Raw genomic sequence first — 16939 nt, 5'->3', positions numbered from 1 at the left:
CTCCTTCCATGACCTAAACTGTTCTTCTCCAGCCCTCAGTCTGAAGCTTCCTTCCCTGTCTAGGGCAAAAGAACCTTTCCTTGCTTTTTGTCATTCCCGCTTACCTCTGCAAGCTTGCGTCACACTTTGTACGTCTCTCATTCCAGCCTTAACGCACTCTTGGCCATTACTGTTGAGTGGCCGGCCCAAACAAAGAGCCGCCCCATCTCCTCCCAAGCAGGAGAGGAGGGGCAGGGACAAACTGGTGGCCAGGAAGCATCAAAAGCTGGGTTGCAGAATCTCCTCATTCCTTCTCAGTAATCTCGTAGCCTTAGGGTGGGGAGGTATTGTTACAGGTCAGGAGGGGGACAGAGGGTGAGACCTAGAATCCACTTGTGGGTTGTTACGGCCCATCCCTGGGATATCCCAGGCATTGGTCATTTCCCATAATTGGCTGCTAGGATGGCACTGAATCTGATGAGTTATATAAGCGGCACCTGTCAGTGTGGTGTGCGAGGCCTGCAAACTTAGAATCTGCCCGATACATCAATTCCAAGCTCTTTTTCCAGAGCAGGAATCAGGTAAAAATGGATTCATCTGCTCTGGGCCGTGGCAAAAGCCCATAAAAGGCCTTCCCAAGAGAGTTTCCCCTACAAAGGGAGGCGCTGAAACGGTTTGAGTGCGCAGATTTTCTTTAACCTACTTGCCTTTCTCCGGGTACCTCTTTCTCCTTTTCTCTTCCCTTGTTCTGACTGCCTTGCCTTCCCCAGTGGGCCTCCTCACCCTGTCACCGCTCAGGAGATGGTGGGCATACATGCCCAGTGTGCCCTGGGTACATGACGGGAGAGAGACCAAACGGGCACAGTGGAAGAACGGGGCCTTTGCCCCTCTCAGCAGAGCGGTGCTGTGGGCCTTGACGGCGACAAGTTTTCTTCGCACGCGCCACGCTCCCACCAGCTCTCTGCCCCGTGAGTGCTCGACACAGTTCGGGAGGAAGTGCCCAGACAAGGGGGTTCCCAGCCAGCTTAGCCTCACGGTTTTGCTTCCCAACAAACACCACTTATCTCCAGGTGGGTAGGGAGGTAGTTCAACCCCAACACGAGGGGGAAAGACATGCCACCTTCCTTCACTGGTTGCCCCACTTGTCACCCAGAAGGCTGTTTCCCAAGGTCTCTGAAAGGGAGAGTTTCTGTCACAAGAGATGCCGGGCTCTGTCCGCAAGTTGCTGTGTCGGGCCTCTGGCTTTACTGGGACAGCCGGGCAACGCCTCTTCTACCCAAGAGTGCGGTTCTACATCTTGCCTCTACCTGCTCATTTCTACCTGTGCTTAGGGGACAGTAACTTCAGACAACTCAGCAGGCGTACTTAGTGTCTTCATCCCATTTGAAACCTAGGGCCGGGGAGGTGGGTAATTACAGGACTACCTGGGACGTCCAGATGCTGAGGTCCGGCTGAGGTTTCCACCTCGCTCGGCGAAACTATTCAGAGCCTTCCTCTGCCCAGGAAGATGACGGGAGGCTGTGAACACAACATGCTGATTGCGTGGCTGGGACATTTCTACGGGAATGCAGGATGAGCTTTTGACCAAGTGCCCAAGTCACAAGGGAACCAGGTAGTTCTTAAGACCAAGGGTTTCAGCAGGGTATTAGGGTGAGAGCAGTAGAGGGGGATAATGTAAAATGCCGCCACCATAGATGCATACTGCACACGGTACACACCCTGGATGGCGTATTGGGAGCATACATAGAACAGATACGTGCAGGTAGCACCCCCTATTGGTATACTATGTGGTTTGGTACATCAAACCGTTACTTGAGGTCTATGAAACTGTTAACTGGTCAGAAATGGGAAAAGCCATTCCATAATAGCATCCTTGAAGGAGAAGCTTCAGGAAACATCTACCATCTGCTAAACTTGGAGCCAAAGCAAAGCGGCTCCTTTATATACATATACATACACACATACATATATATATGTATGTATATATATGATCTGTTTCGTTGCATTTCCCACAGATTAAGGTAGTTTCTGGAAAACAAGTCAAACCAATGATGAAAGAGTACAACCAGGAGACATGACGCCTTAGGTGGCATTCTCCTTGACGAAACTGTCCTTGGAATAAGAAGTTGAGGTTCACACTAGGTGACCTTTGATATACGTAGCCTAAAGCAAGGCTTGGTCTAGACGCCACGTTCCTGGAACTGGAAAGAACTGATGTGTTGCAACATCAGGTCTCGTGGCTAAACTGAGAAGGTTGGCATTTGTCTGTAGCTTGACTATTTCAGAAGCACTTTGCCACCTCTACTGGAAACAACTTTATTCTGGCAGAGCTTGGGTGGTAGGAGGCAACGTGCAGGGCCCTTAGGAGCTGGAAGTAGATTGAGGGAACAGCCGCTTCCACAGGTGGTGTACTTGGTGGGGGCCAGTGTAAGGACCAAAGCAGAAGGCACCCCACTCAGTGCAAGTCTCCCGGGGTGCTCCTCATCTTTCCTTAGCAAGGTTAAAGTAGAGTGGTTCTAGATGATGCTAAGAAGGTTTGTATAGGTTGTCCGGCGGGAAACCTCCATGCAGAGTCCAAGTCTTAGGCTGAGTGGAGACTGACGGAGAGCTGGTCTCAAGGCCTTCCCTTAGCAGAGCTCAGGGTCTCCTGGCTGAGCTGCAGCTCCCACACCACTCAGGCATCCCCCGTGCCCCCGCCCTCCCCCCAGCCTGGGTGGCGTGGCTCTTGTTTTCTCCCAGCAGCCTTTATTTCTCATCTTCATCCCCCTCACTCATGCTGCTGATGGAGGCTGAGGCGGCTTTGGGTGAGGAGGGGGGTGAGGTTTTGTTCGGGAGCCACGAGAAGGTGGGCGACGGGGAGCGTGAAGGGGACCGGCTCCTGGTGGGGCTGCTCACAGGGCTCTGCTTCGGGGACAAGGCCTGCAGCATCCGGCTGCTCCTCTCCTGGAACATCTGCTTCTAGAGAGAGAAGGGAGAGAAGGCGTCTGTTAAAGGAGCCTTCTGAGGTGGTAGGGAAACAAACAAGGCAGGAAGGACAGCTGCTGCTCTAAATACCTGCACGCACAAACGCAGGTTCGCATGACAGCCCGTGTTCCCCAGACTATCTCTGGGGAGGGGCTGAGTGAGATTCTGGGGCAGGAAGATGCTGCCACATCAGATTATCCTCCCGGCTGGTTCTTGGGACTCATCCCTTCTTACCACCTTTTCCTCCATCTCCACATCGAACTGCTATCTGATGTGCCAGGCAAATGGCAATGTCCTCGGTACTTCGAAGTGCAGCAGGAAATAAAACAAATCCCTATCCTCGTGGATAGGAGGGAGGAATCACACAATAAACAATATATGAGGTGTGTCAGATGGAACTACTGTCTGAGAGAAAACTACAACGAGAGAGGTTAGCAGATTGGGGTGTGGGCCGGGGAGACAGGTGGGCTGCAAAGGTCAGTAGGGTGCTCAGGGAAGGCCTCACTGAGAAGATGCTGTCTGAGCAGAGACCTGAAAGAGGTGAGGAGGGGACCACATGAATGGCAATCGGGGGGCGGGAAGCACGTTCCAGACAGAACTCCGAGAAGGGAGCATGCAGTGCACGTCCCAGGACAAGCAAGGAGACCCTGGGGGCTGGAGTGGAGTTACCCGGGTGAGGAGGGGCATGGGGGGAAGAAAAGGATAAAGTTGGTGGTCATATCGAAGCTGGGGCTTCAGTGACATGCGGGAAGATGGGGTGGAGATGGGTGGTGAGCCCGTGGGGCTGGATGAGGACTGGCTTTCCAAACAGAAGGTGCTAGGTAGACAGGGCTAAGCATAACTGCTTGGCCTGACTGGACCCCAAGTGCCTATAGGGTGACAGCAGTTGAGGCTGGGGCACCAGGAGGAGGATGGATTTCTCCTGAGGAGCCCCTGGAAGATTTTAATCAAGAGAAGGGTATGGTAAGATTGGTGATGTAGAAATACCTTTGGGTATGGGCAGAAAAGCAGATAATAATTACTACAATAAGGTTAGTTAACATCCATCATCTCATATGGATACAAATATTTTTTCCTTGTGATGAACACTCTTAGGATGTACTCTCAAAACCTGTATATATACCATACAGCAATGTTAACTATGGTGATCATGTTGTACATTACATGCCTAGTACTTACTTATAACTGGAAATTTGTACCTTTTGATCCCCTTCATGCAATTTCCCCTCCCCATACTCCCTACCTCTGGTAAACACAATCTGTCAGTGAAATCATACAGCATTTGTCTTTCTCTGACTTATTTCACTTGGCAAAATGCCCTCAAGGTCCATCCGTGTTATCACAAATGGTGGGATTTCCTCCTTTTATATGGATGAGTAATAATCCATTGTGTGTGTGTGTGTGTGTGTGTGTATAAACCACAACTTTGTCCATTCATCCATCGACAGACACTTAGGTTGTTTCCATGTCTTCACTATTACCAATAATGCTGCCATGAACACGGGTGCAGTTATCTCTTCAACACAGTGTTTTCATTTCCTTCAGATATAATAGTTGACCCTTGAACAATGGGGGGGTTATGGATGCTGACCCTCTGCTGTCGAAAAATCGGTGTAAAACATTGGAGTTGGGCCCTCGGCGTTCACAGTTCTATGTCTGTGGATTCAACCAACTGTAGATCATGTAGTACCTTAGTATTTAATACTGAAAACAATCCAAGTATAAGTGGACCCATGCAGTTCAAACCTGTTCAAGGGTCAACTGTATTCCCACAAGTGGAAATTCTGGATCATATTTTGAATTTTTTGAGGAACCTTCATAATGTTTCCATATTGGTTGTACCAGTTGACAGTCCCACCAACAGTGCACAAGCATTCCCTTTTCTCTACATACTTGCCAGCATTTGTTCTCTTGTCTTTTTATTGCTCACACTCTAACAGGTGTGAGATAATATCTCATTGTGGTTTCGATCTGCATTTCCCTATTGATTTAGTGATGTTGAACATCTTTTCATGTACTTGTTAACCATTGGTATATCTTCTTTGGAAAAATGTCTTTTCAGGTCCTTTGCCCATTTTTAAATTGGATTACTTGGCTTTTTTGCTACTCAACTCTATGAGATCTTTATATATTTTGGATGTTAATTCCTTAACAGATACATGGTTTGTAAATATTTTTTCCCTTTCCGTAGGCTGCCTTTTAATTTTGTAGGTGGTTTCTTTTGCCATGCAAAATTTTTCAGTTTGATGTAGTCTCATTTATTTTGTTGCTTGTGCCTTAGGTGTCATATCCAAAAAATCATTGCCAAGACCCATGTCAAGGAGTTTTGCTCTGATGTTTTCTACTGGGAATTTTATGGATTGTGATCTCACATTGAAATCCTTAATCTATTTCAAGTCAGTTTTCGTGGGTGGTGTAAGATAGGGGTCTACTTTAATTCTTTTCCATGTAAATGTCCAATTTTCTAGCACCATTTATTGAAGATACTGTCTTTTCTCTAGTGAGTATTTTTGGCTCCCTTGCATGGGTTTACTCCTGGGATCTCAATTCTGTTTTGTTGGTCTATGTGTCTGTTATTATGCCACTGTCATGCTGTTTTTTGTGTTTTTTTTTGTTTTTGTTTTTTGCAGTATCGGGCCTCTCACTGTTGTGGCCTCTCCCATTGCGGAGCACAGGCTCTGGACGCGCAGGCTCAGTGGCCATGGCTCACGGGCCCAGCCGCTTCGCGGCATGTGGGATCTTCCCAGACCGGGGCAAGAACCCGTGTCCCCTGCATCAGCGGGCGGACTCTCGAACACTGCACCACCAGGGAAGCCCTGTCATGCTGTTTTGATTACTACAGCTTTATAGTATAGTTTGAAAGCAAGAAGTGTGATGCCTCCCACTTTGTTCTTCTTTCTCAAGATTGTTTTGGCTGTCCACACAGGGTCTTTTGTGCTTCCATATAAATTTTAGGACTTTTTTTCTATTTCTGAAAAAAAATGCCATTAGAATCTTGATGGGAATTGCATTGAATCTATAGATGACTTGGGATAGTATGGACATTTTAACAATCCTCTCAATCCATGAGCATGGGATATCTTTCCAGTTATTAGTGTCTTCTTGGATTTCTTTCTTCAGTGTCTTGTAGCTTTCAGTGCAGAGATCTTTCACCTCCTTGGTTAAATTAAGTATACTTTATTGTGTGTGTGTGGCACACGGGCCTCTCACTGTTGTGGCCTCTCCCGCTGTGGAGCACAGGCTCCGGACACGCAGGCTCAGCGGCCATGGCTCACGGGCCCAGCCGCTCTGCGGCACGTGGGATCTTCCCAGACCGGGGCACGAACCCACGTCCCCTGCATCGGCAGGCGGACTCTCAACCACTGCACCACCAGGGAAGCTCCAGTATTCTGTTCTTTTTGATGCTACTGTAAATGGGATAATTTAAGTCTCTTTTCCATATAATTCATTATCAGTGTACAGAAATGCTACTGATTTTGTATGTTAATTTTGTATCCTGCAACTTTACTGAATTGATTAGATCTAGCAGTTTACTGATGGAGTCTTTAGAATTTTCTACATATAAAATCATGTCATATGCAAATAGAGACTATTTTACTTCTTCCTTTCCAATCCTAATGCCTTTTATATCTTTTTCTTGCCTGATTGCTCTGGCTAGGACTTTGAGTACTATGTTGAACAGGAGTGGTGAGAGTGGGCAGCCTTGCCTTGTTCCTGATTTTAGAGGACAAGTTTTTAACCTTTCACAATTGAGTATGATGTTAGCTGTGGGACTGTCATATATGGCCTTTATTATGTTGTGGTATATTCCTTCTATACCTAGTTTGTAGTTTTTAACAACTGTCATAAATAGTTGTTAAATTTTGTCAAATGCTTTTTCAGCATCTATAGGGATGATCATACGATTTTTTTCCTTTCATTCTATTAATTGATGCATCACATTGATGGATTTGTGTCTGAACTATCCTTGCATCTCGGGGATAAATCCCACTTGGTCATGGCGAAAGATCTTTTTAATGTGCTGCTGAATTCAGTTTGCTAGTATTTTACTGAGAATTTTTGTATCTATATTCTTAAGGGATATTGGCCTATGGTTTTCTTTTCTGAGAGTGTCCTTTTCTGGCTTTGGTATGAGGGTAATGCTGACCTTGTAAAACGAGTTTGGGAGTTTCCCACCTCAGTATTTTCGGAAGAGTTTGAGAAGGATTGGCATTAATTCTTCTTCAAATGCTTGCTAAAATTCACCAGTGAAGCCATCTGGTCCTGGGCTTTTCTTCATTGGGAGATTTTTGATTAATGATTCAATCTCCTTAATACTAATTGGTCTGTCCAGATTTTCTCTTTCTTCCTGATTCAGTCTTGTTAGGTTGTATGTTTCTAAAAATGTGTCCATTTATTCTATTTTGTCCAGTTTGTTGGTGTATAAATTGTTCATAGTAGCCTCTTATAATCCTTTGTATTTCTGTGGTATCAGTGGTAATGTCTCCCTTTTCATTTATAATTTTGTTGATTTGAGTCCTCTCTCTTTGTTTCTTGGTGAGTCTAGCTAAAGGTCTGACAACCTTGTTTATCTTTTCCAAGGACTAACTCTTAGTTTTGTTAAAGTGTTGTTAACCTTTTCTATTGTCTTCCTATTCTCTATCTCATTTGTTTCTGCTCCAATCTTTATTTCCTTCCTTCTGCTAACTTTGGGCTCAGTTTGTTCTGCTCTTTCTGGTTCCTTAAGGTATAGAGTTACGTTATTTGAGACTTTTCTTATTTCTTAATGTAGGCATTTATTGCTATGAACTTCCCTCTTTGAATTGCTTTTGGTGCATGCCATAAGTTTTGGTATGTAGTATTTCCATTTTTCATTTGTCTCAAGATAAATTATTTCCCCTTTCATTTCTTCTTCGATGGGTCAGGAGAATATTATTTAATTTCCATGTATTTGTGAATTTTCTAGTTTTCTTCCTGTTACTGATTTCTAGTTTCATACCATTGTGGTCAGAGAAGATACTTGGTATGATTTCAATATTCTTAAATTTGCTTAGACTTGTTTTGTGGCCTAACATATGGTCTATTCTAAAAAATGTTCCATAAGCACTTAGGAGTGTATGTTCGGCTGTTATTGGATAGAATATCCTGTATATGTCTCTTAGGTTCAGTTGATCTATTGCATTGTTCATATCCACTGTTTCTTTATTGATTCCCTGTGTGGATGATCTATCCATTGTTGAGAGTGGGGTATTAAAGTAGCCAACTATTATTGTATTGCTGTTTCTCAATTTAGGTCTGCTTTATATATTTGGGTGCTCCAACATTGGATGCATAAATATCTACAATTATTATATCTTCTTGATGGATTGACCCCTTTATCATTATATGTTGACATTCTTTGTCTCTTTGTACTATTTTTACTATAAAGTCTATTTTGTCTCATGTAAGTACACCTACCCCTGACTTCTTAAAACATACCATTTGCTTGGATTATCTTTTTCCACCCCTTTCTTTTTTTTCTGTTTGTTTTTTAAAATTTTATTTATTTTTTAATTTTTAAATTTAATTTAATTTTTTTATACAGCAGGTTCTTATTAGTTATCTATTTTATACATATTAGTGTATACATGTCAATCCCAATCTCCCAGTTCATCCCACCACCACCACCCCCCCGCCACTTTCCCCTCTTGGTGTCCCTACATTTGTTCTCCACATCTGTGTCTCTATTTCTGCCCTGCAGACCGGTTCATCTGTACCATTTTTCTAGGTTCCACATATATGCGTTAATATACGATATTTGTTTTTCTCTTTCTGACTGACTTCACTCTGTATGACCGTCTCCAGATCCATCCACGTCTCTACAAATGACCCAATTTCTTTCCTTTTTATAGCTGAGTAATATTCCATGGTATATATGTACCACATCTTCTTTATCCATTACGTCTGTCGATGGGCACTTAGACTGCTTCCATGACATGGCTATTGTAAATAGTGCTGCAATGAACATTGGGGTGCATGTGTCGTTTTGAATTATGGTTTTCTCTGGGTATATGCCCAGTAGTGGGATTGCTGGGTCATATGTAATTCTATTTTCAGTTTTTTAAGGAACGTCCATACTGTTGTCCATATTGGCTAGATCAATTTACATTCCCATCAACAGTGCAAGAGGGTTCCCTTTTCTCCACACCCTCTCTAGCATTTATTGCTTGTAGATTTTCTGATGATGCCCATTCTAACTGGTGTGAGGTGATATCTCATTGTAGTTTTGATTTGCGGTTCTCTAATAATTAGTGATGTTGAGCAGCTTTTCATGTGCTTCTTGGCCATCCGTATGTCTTCTTTGGAGAAATGTCTATTTAGGTCTTCTGCCCATTTTTGGATTGGGTTGTTTGTTTTTTTAATATTGAGCTCCACTCCTTTATTTTCAGTCTGTGTGTGTCTTTAAGGTTAAAGTGAACCTCTCGTGGGCAACATATTGTCGGATCTTGTTTTTTTTTTAACCATTTAGCCATTCTGTATCTTTTGATTGCAGAATCTAGTCCATTTATGTTAAAAGTAATTATTGATAGGGAAGGACTTATTATTGCCATTGTGTTAATTGTTTTCTGGCTGTTTTGTAGTGCCTCTGTTCCTTGTTTCATATTTTGCTGTGTTTTTTGTGTGTGTTTTGATGTCTTTTGGTATCAGTATGCTTTGACAACTTTATCATGTTCTTTTGTGTAAATACTACAGGTTTTTGCCTTATCATTACCATGAGGCTTACATAGACTATGTTAAAATAATAACACACTATTTTAAACTGATAATGACTTAAGTTCAATAGACTTCCTAAACTTTACTTTTGCTTGTCCTCTCCCTCACATTTTAGGTTATTGTTGCTGGACAGTTGATATATTATTAAATATTGTGTAACCAATATCAAATTATTGTAGTCATGGTTATTTTTACTATGTTTTCTAACTTTTTAAAGTATTATTTATTTATTTATTTATGGCTTCATTGGGTCTTCATTGCTGTGTGCAGGCTTTCTCTAGTTGTGGCGACTGGGGTCTACTCTTTGTTGTGGTGTGCAGGCTTCTCATTGCAGTGGCTTCTCGTTGCAGAGCAGGGGCTCTAGGCATGCGGGCCTCAGTAGCTGTGACACACGGCCTCAGTAGTTGTGGCTCACAGTCGCTAGAGTACAGGCTCTATAGTTTGGTGCACAGGCATGTGGGATCTTCCCAGACCAGGGATCAAACCCGTGTCCCCTGCATTGGCAGGCGGATTCTCAACCACTGCACCAGCAGGGAAGTCCTGTTTTCTAACCTTTAACGTACAGTTATGTGAATTATGTACCGCTGTTACATTATAGAATCTAACTTTGACTATATAATTACCATTACCAGTGAGTTTTATGCTACCTTCTTATGTTTTATGATGTTATTTAGTGTCCTTTTACTCAAAGAACTCCCTTTAGCCTTTCTTGTAAGGCAGATCTAGTGGTGATAAACTCCCTCAGGTTTTGTTTCTTCAGGAATACCTTTATCTCTCCTTCATTTCTGAAGGATAGCTTTGCCAGGCATAGAATTCTTGGTTGATGGTTTTTTTCAAAAATTTGAATATACCGTTCCATTCTCTCCTGACATCAGACGTTTCTGTTGAGAAATCTACCAGAAGTCTTATGAGGGTTCCAGTGTTTGTAATTTCTCTTTTCTCTTGCTGCTTTCAAAATTCTTTGTCTTTGACTTTTGACAATTTAATTATAATCTCAGTGTAGCCCTACTCAGGTTTTAACCTATTTGGTGTCCTTTGTGCCTTATGGATCTGGATGTCCCTTTCTCTCCCAAGTTATGGGAAGTTTTCAGCCATTATTGATTTAAATAATACACTTTGTCTCTTTATCTTCTCCTTCTGGAATTCCCATAATGCACATACTGTTTCTTTTGATTGTGTCCTGTAATTCCCATAGATTTTATTCACTCTTCTTCATTGTTCTTTTCTTTTTCCTCCTGACTGGATAGTTTCTTGACTTCTAGGTTTCTTGTGCCTGGTAGAGTCTGCTTTTGAAGCTCATTGTTGAGTTCTTCAGTCATCGTACTTTTCAGCTCTTTTTTTTTTTTTTTTTTGATGGTTCCTATTTCTTTGAGTTTCTCATTTTGTTCATGTATGGTTTTCCTAATTGTGTTGTCTCTGTGTGCTTGTAGTTCACTAAACTTCTTTAGGAGGATTATTCTGAATTCTTTGTCTGAAAGTTCAGAGATGTCCGTTTATTTAGGGTCAGTAGGTGGAGCTTTATTAGTTTCCTTTGCTGTCATATTAACCATATTTTTCATGATCCTTGATTTCTTACATTGGTATATGCACATTTGAGTAAGTGGTCTTCTCTTCCAGACTTTACATGTGTACTTCGGCAGAGAGAGACAGTCAGCTCACTTTGGGTTTCTGGATGTGTTTGCTGGTAACATCCTTGGGCAGGAATGGTTTGCTATCAGGGTTTATTTTGGGGTGAGGCCACTGCCCAAGTTCTGAGGTGACGGGGCAGGGAGGGCTTGCTGCTGCCTGAGAACAGTTGGATAGGACTGCTGATTTGGTTCCCTGCACAAGTGAGGCTGTAGCTTGGGCTCCACAGCTTCCTGGGTTTTCTGGTCAGGATAACTAGATGGTCATGACTGGGTACTATACTCACCGGTAGGTGAGGCCATGAATCACCCTCTCTTCCCTGGTAGGTCAGCAGAATAGGCTCCAGGGCCTGTACGGCTTGTTGTTTGGGGACCTGAGTCAGGCAAGAGTGTGTACTGAATTCCCTGGCCAGACAGGGAAACCAGTTTTGCTCTCTGTTCAAGTGCCACTGTACACAGGGTTGTTGGATGAGCTAGGCAGCTTCCCGTGTGCTCTAGTTAGATTCTGTGGTCGGGTGGGCTGGGCCGCAAGGCGTATTCAGCAACGAGTGGGGCTGTGAATTAGGTTCCCTTCCTGGGCACGGTGGGAGAACTAATTCCAAGGCCAGAAAGGCTCTTTGTTGGTGGTCTTGATTCAAGCTGACCTGCACCCTAAGTTCCGTAGCTGAACACAGCCACTGGCTTTGCTCTGCCGTCTGTGAGCTCTGCCTGCCAGACTCTGTGCTCAAGTATTGCTGGGCTATGCAGCTTCCCAGGTGTTCTGGCAAGGCTTTCTAGTTGGGTGGGGCTGGGAGCTTCACTCAGCAGTCAGTGGGGGTTAAAACTCAGCTCCCCTGCATGCATGGGGACAGACCGGGCTCCAGGGCCAAAAATCTTTGTTTGAGGACCCAAATCAGACAGACTCGGACTCCACTGAGTTCCCAGGTCAGATGGTGCCAATGACTCGACTCTGCAGATGGACAAAGTGGCTGGCTGGGGCTACTACTTGGGCACTGCACATAGGAACTTGGTCCGCCAAGATCAGAGTGCTGGTTGTGGCATGATGAGATTCTCAGTGGTCAAGTCCTTCAGATTCCTCTGCAGTCACCATGGGGTAAGACCAGAGATGGTCTCGCAAGAAAGAACCCACAGTGCTGGGAGAGCTGGATGTCCATCTGGGCCTCTTTCGCCACTGGAGGAACCAGAGGCTCGGGGGAGATTTCTCCACGGTGCCATGCCGGCCTAGGGGAGGGGCAGTACGGTGAGCACATAGCGGCTCCTCTTACCCTTCTAATGCCACCTGTCTTGGTCTCTGTGGTGCAGGGCGTGCTTCAGCCTCACCCAAGTGTTCTAGGATTCTCTCAGTGGTGTCTTCTCTGTGAATAGTTCTCTTGTGAGGGAGAACAAAGTCAGGAATGACCTATGTTGCCATCTTGATGTCACTCCGCCAAGATTTTTTTTTTAATTGGTAATGGCCAGTGTTGGTGAGGGCTCAGGAAAAAGACTACACTCCTGTTACTGCTGGTGGAAGGGTAAAATAGTAGTGCCGTTCAGAGGGGTAATTGGGCAAATAGGCACAAAAACTTTTTTTCCTGAGGAGACGGTCAGAGATGTAAATTTGTGTACATGGACATTCATTGCAGTGTCAACAGACAAAACGTCAAACTCCCTAAACAGGTTAGAGAGATCTTGCACAACTCTGAGATTATACACTAAGCAGCTGATGAAAATCAAGTCCTTAAAGAATATTCAGTAATGTGAGAAAATGTTCATGAGCTATTGCAAAGTAAAAATGATTTTAGAATAGAAAAATATATACATGTAGCAAGGAAATATATACATGTAGATGGAAAAAAGATGGGGGCAATACCTGCCAAATATTAGCAGTGACTACTCTGGGTGATGAGGCTAGAGGTGATTCTTAGTTTCTTTTATTATTTTCTTTACTTTCTAATAGTTCTACAATGAACACCCTATTTTTACCATCAAAAAAAAGATACGGTAGGAAGAAAGAAAGATAATTGAGGCAAGGAGATTAGGCCAAAGGGCATTGCAATAATGTCACAGGTAAGAAACTATTAAGGCCTCAGGCACAACATCAATTCCCCCGCAGTCATTTTCCCTTTTTAAGTTGTAGCCCGTTACTTTTCAGGAGCTCAAATCTCCTCTAGCAGATACAAGAGAGATGACTTGCTGATCACTGAGATCCTTTCCAGATTTAAAACTCCATAATTCTATGAATACACCGATTATTCATCTTCCATTAAAGGCACTGATAATTCTGCCAGAAGACATCCAAACCCCTCAAAATCAAACAGAAACAAATGCTGTAGTACAACAGCATTAATTTAGATTAAGCCCATTTATGAGACAAAATCAAATGCCAAAAGGATAGGGTGGCCTATTATTAACGGCAACATGAAAAAAATATCCTTGAACTTCTAACAGGCATTTCTGTTTTTAAATTTTTTTTAATTTATTTTTGGCTGCGTTGGTCTTCGTTGCTGCGCGCGGGCTTTCTCTAGTTGCGGCGAGCAGGGGCTGCTCTTCGTTGCGGTGCGTGGGCTTCTCATTGTGGTGGCTTCTCATGTTGTGGAGCACGGGCTCTAGGCGTGTGGGCTTCAGTAGTTGTGGCACATGGGTCAGTAGTTGTGGCTCGCGGGCTCTAGAAAGCAGGCTCAGTAGTTGTGGTGCATGGGCTTAGTTGCTCCTCGGCATGTGGGATCTTCCCGGACCAGGGCTCGAACTCGTGTCCCTGGCATAGGCAGGCGGATTCTCAACCACTGTACCACCAGGGAAGCCCCTAGCAGGCATTTTAAAATATGTGTTTTTATTACTGTAATCTTTAAGTATATTTTTAGTGGCAGCCACTAGCCCTCCTGCTGTTAATGGATTGTCAGCATTTCCATTAGAAGCCCACTTTCTAAGGAATCTCCAACTTGTCAACTACAGTTTGACTCAAGCTCATAACTGAATATTCTGCCTAAGGGGATGAAATCATTTGAACCCTTAATGATAAACAGTGGTGTCACACTTCATAAAATGCAGTATCCAGGCAAAACAGCTATGGGTCTTGATTTGCAAGCTCTCTGATCTGTTTCTGGTACATTTTGAAGGGTGGTTCCCCTGTGAAGGAGCTGAACTGAATCAGGTCAGGAGACAGTTTGTAATGAGCTTCCTGGGAAGAAAAGCACTTTAGAAATATAACAAATAATGAAGACCGTGGCATGGCATTTTCAAAGAGACAAGACTGAATTTAAATTCAGTCTTTGCTGTATTAAGAGGTTTCCATTTATAAAGTTTTCTCCCAAGAAAATAATCCCATTTATAGTCCTGTCCACATGAAAATAAATTTCTATTTCCCCTCCCCTCCTGCAATGTTTTCCCTTTTAAAAAAAAAAGTTCTTAATATCTAGTAAGGCAGTAAATGTCTTGACACATGCATTTAAAGGTTTCAGCGTTTCAGATATATTCTGGCACCACCGAAAAGGAAATAAAAAATATCCTAGTTACAGATGGTTTGGACCTCCTGATATTCAAGATGGAACTCATGGAGAGTTTCAGTTCTGTGCAAATCAGTAAGCAACAACTCACCCTGAAACAGTGCCCGACACGTGCCCTGGGTACCCAGCACTGTTATAAAGGGCTTTAAAGGATGAGAAAATTTAATCCTCCCAACAACCCTAGGAAGTGGCTGAGAGGTAAATGAACTTGCTCAAGGCTACCCAGCTAGGAAGTGAGCCCCTGCTCATGACCAGCTCTCCATAACTTTCATAGTAGGAAGCTTTTCATGTTTACTCATGTTTTATTGAATATTTGTTGGAAGACAAATTTTTCAAACTGTCCAAAAGACAAGTGGGAAATCTAGTTCAGATCCACGAACTGCATTTTATATTTCCTTTCTCAAAATTAAGTCTTAAAACTTAGCAATGCCATGAAAATGGCTATTATAAGGAACAAACAGAAAACAACAAGTGCTGGAGAAATTAGAACTTCCGTGCGTTGCCAAGGGAATGTAAACTGGTGCAGCCACTATGGAAAACAGTATGGCAGTTCCTCAAAAAAATTAAAAAGCATTATCATATGGTTTAACAATTCTACTTCTGGGTATATACCCAAAAAGACTTGAAAGCAGAGACTTAAATAGATACTTGTATAGTAATGTTCATAGCCAAAAAGTGGAAACACTCTAAATGTCTATCGATGGATGAATGGATAAACAAAATGAGGTATGCATAAATAACTGTATATGTATGTATATGTACATGTGTACGCATATACATATGATGGGTTTGTTTTTCTGCTAGCATGGCTGAAGTATTTCTAAGATGGTGTTGAAAAGAAACATTTTGTCTCTCATAAAATATTATGGAGGGTTTTCCTGGCATGGAGAATCTGAAAGCTCACAAAAGATTCATTGCTTCAACAAACATTTACCAACAGCACACTATGTATGGTTTGAGGATTAATCTAAACGCTGAGGATATAGCAGTAAACAATAGAGGAAAAAAGTCTATGTTCATGTATATATTTTTTGAGGTATAATTGACATATGTTATATTAGTTTCAGGTGTACAACATATATATATATATATAAAACACATAATATGTACATATATATGTATGTGTGTATATATATATATGTAAATGATCACAATAAGTCTTGTTAATCTGTTACCATACATGGTTGCCAATTTCTGTGTTGAGAACTTTTTTTTTTTTTTTTTTTGCCGTACGCGGGCGTCTCACTGTTGTGGCCTCTCCCGTTGTGGGGCACATGCTCCGGACGCGCAGGCTCAGCGGCCATGGCTCACGGGCCCAGCCGCTTGGCGGCATGTGGGATCTTCCCGGACCGGGGCACAAACCCGTGTCCCCTGCATCGGCAGGCGGACTCTCAACCACTACGCCACCAGGGAAGCCCTGTGATGAGAACTTTTAAGATCTACTTTCAAACAGGCAAGAGTATTATTAACTATTACCATGCTGCACATTACATCTCCAGGACTTTTTTTTTAAGAATATAGAAGAAAATCAGTTGTATTTCTATACATTAGCAATAAACAATCTAAAAATTTTTTTAAATCCAGTTAAAATAACAAAAAGAAAAAAATATTTATGAGTAAATTTAATCAATGAATATAAGACTTGTATACTGCAAATCATTGTTGAAAGAAACTAAAGACCTAAGTAAATGGAGAGACATCCTGTGTTCATGGATTGGAAGATTTAATATTATTAAGATGACAACACTTAGAAATAAACCCATATATCAAAAGTAAATTGATTTTCAACAAGGATGTCAAGAGTATCCTTATCAACAAATGGTGATAGACAATGGATATCCATATCCAAAAGAATAAATTTGAACCTCAGTCCATAAGACATATAAAAATTAACTCAGTGGATCTTAGGGCTTCCCTGGTGGCGCATAAAAAAAAGGATCTTAGAGGAAACACTGGTGTAAATCTGTAAGACGTTAGATTAGGCAGTAGTTTGTTTTTCTTAACATTTTTATTGGAGTATAATAAAATTGCTTTATCTCACACCAGTCAGAATGGCCATCATCAAAAAATCTAGAAACAATAAATGCTGGAGAGGGTGTGGAGAAAAGGGAACACTCTTGCACTGTTGGTGGGAATGTGAATTGGTACAGCCACTAT

General features: G+C 42.7%; 1 protein-coding gene across 1 annotated transcript in view; it reads right to left on the bottom strand.

Moving 5' to 3' along the window:
- Positions 1–1995: 1995 nt before the first annotated feature.
- The window catches only part of PCYT1B (phosphate cytidylyltransferase 1B, choline), a 125130-nt gene continuing 110186 nt past the window's right edge, over positions 1996–16939 (bottom strand). Inside the window, exon 8 of the mRNA XM_024746624.1 lies at positions 1996–2937. Coding sequence (XP_024602392.1) covers positions 2725–2937 — 213 coding nt within the window. The 3' untranslated portion in view covers positions 1996–2724. The remainder of the gene's footprint in view (positions 2938–16939) is intronic.

This window comes from Neophocaena asiaeorientalis, unplaced genomic scaffold (assembly GCF_003031525.2).
Source record: "Neophocaena asiaeorientalis asiaeorientalis breed wild unplaced genomic scaffold, Neophocaena_asiaeorientalis_V1.1 scaffold20, whole genome shotgun sequence".
Classification (NCBI taxonomy): Eukaryota; Metazoa; Chordata; class Mammalia; order Artiodactyla; family Phocoenidae; genus Neophocaena; species Neophocaena asiaeorientalis.
The sequence above is the reverse complement of the archived record's forward strand: the minus strand, read 5'-3'. Positions and strand labels throughout refer to the sequence as shown.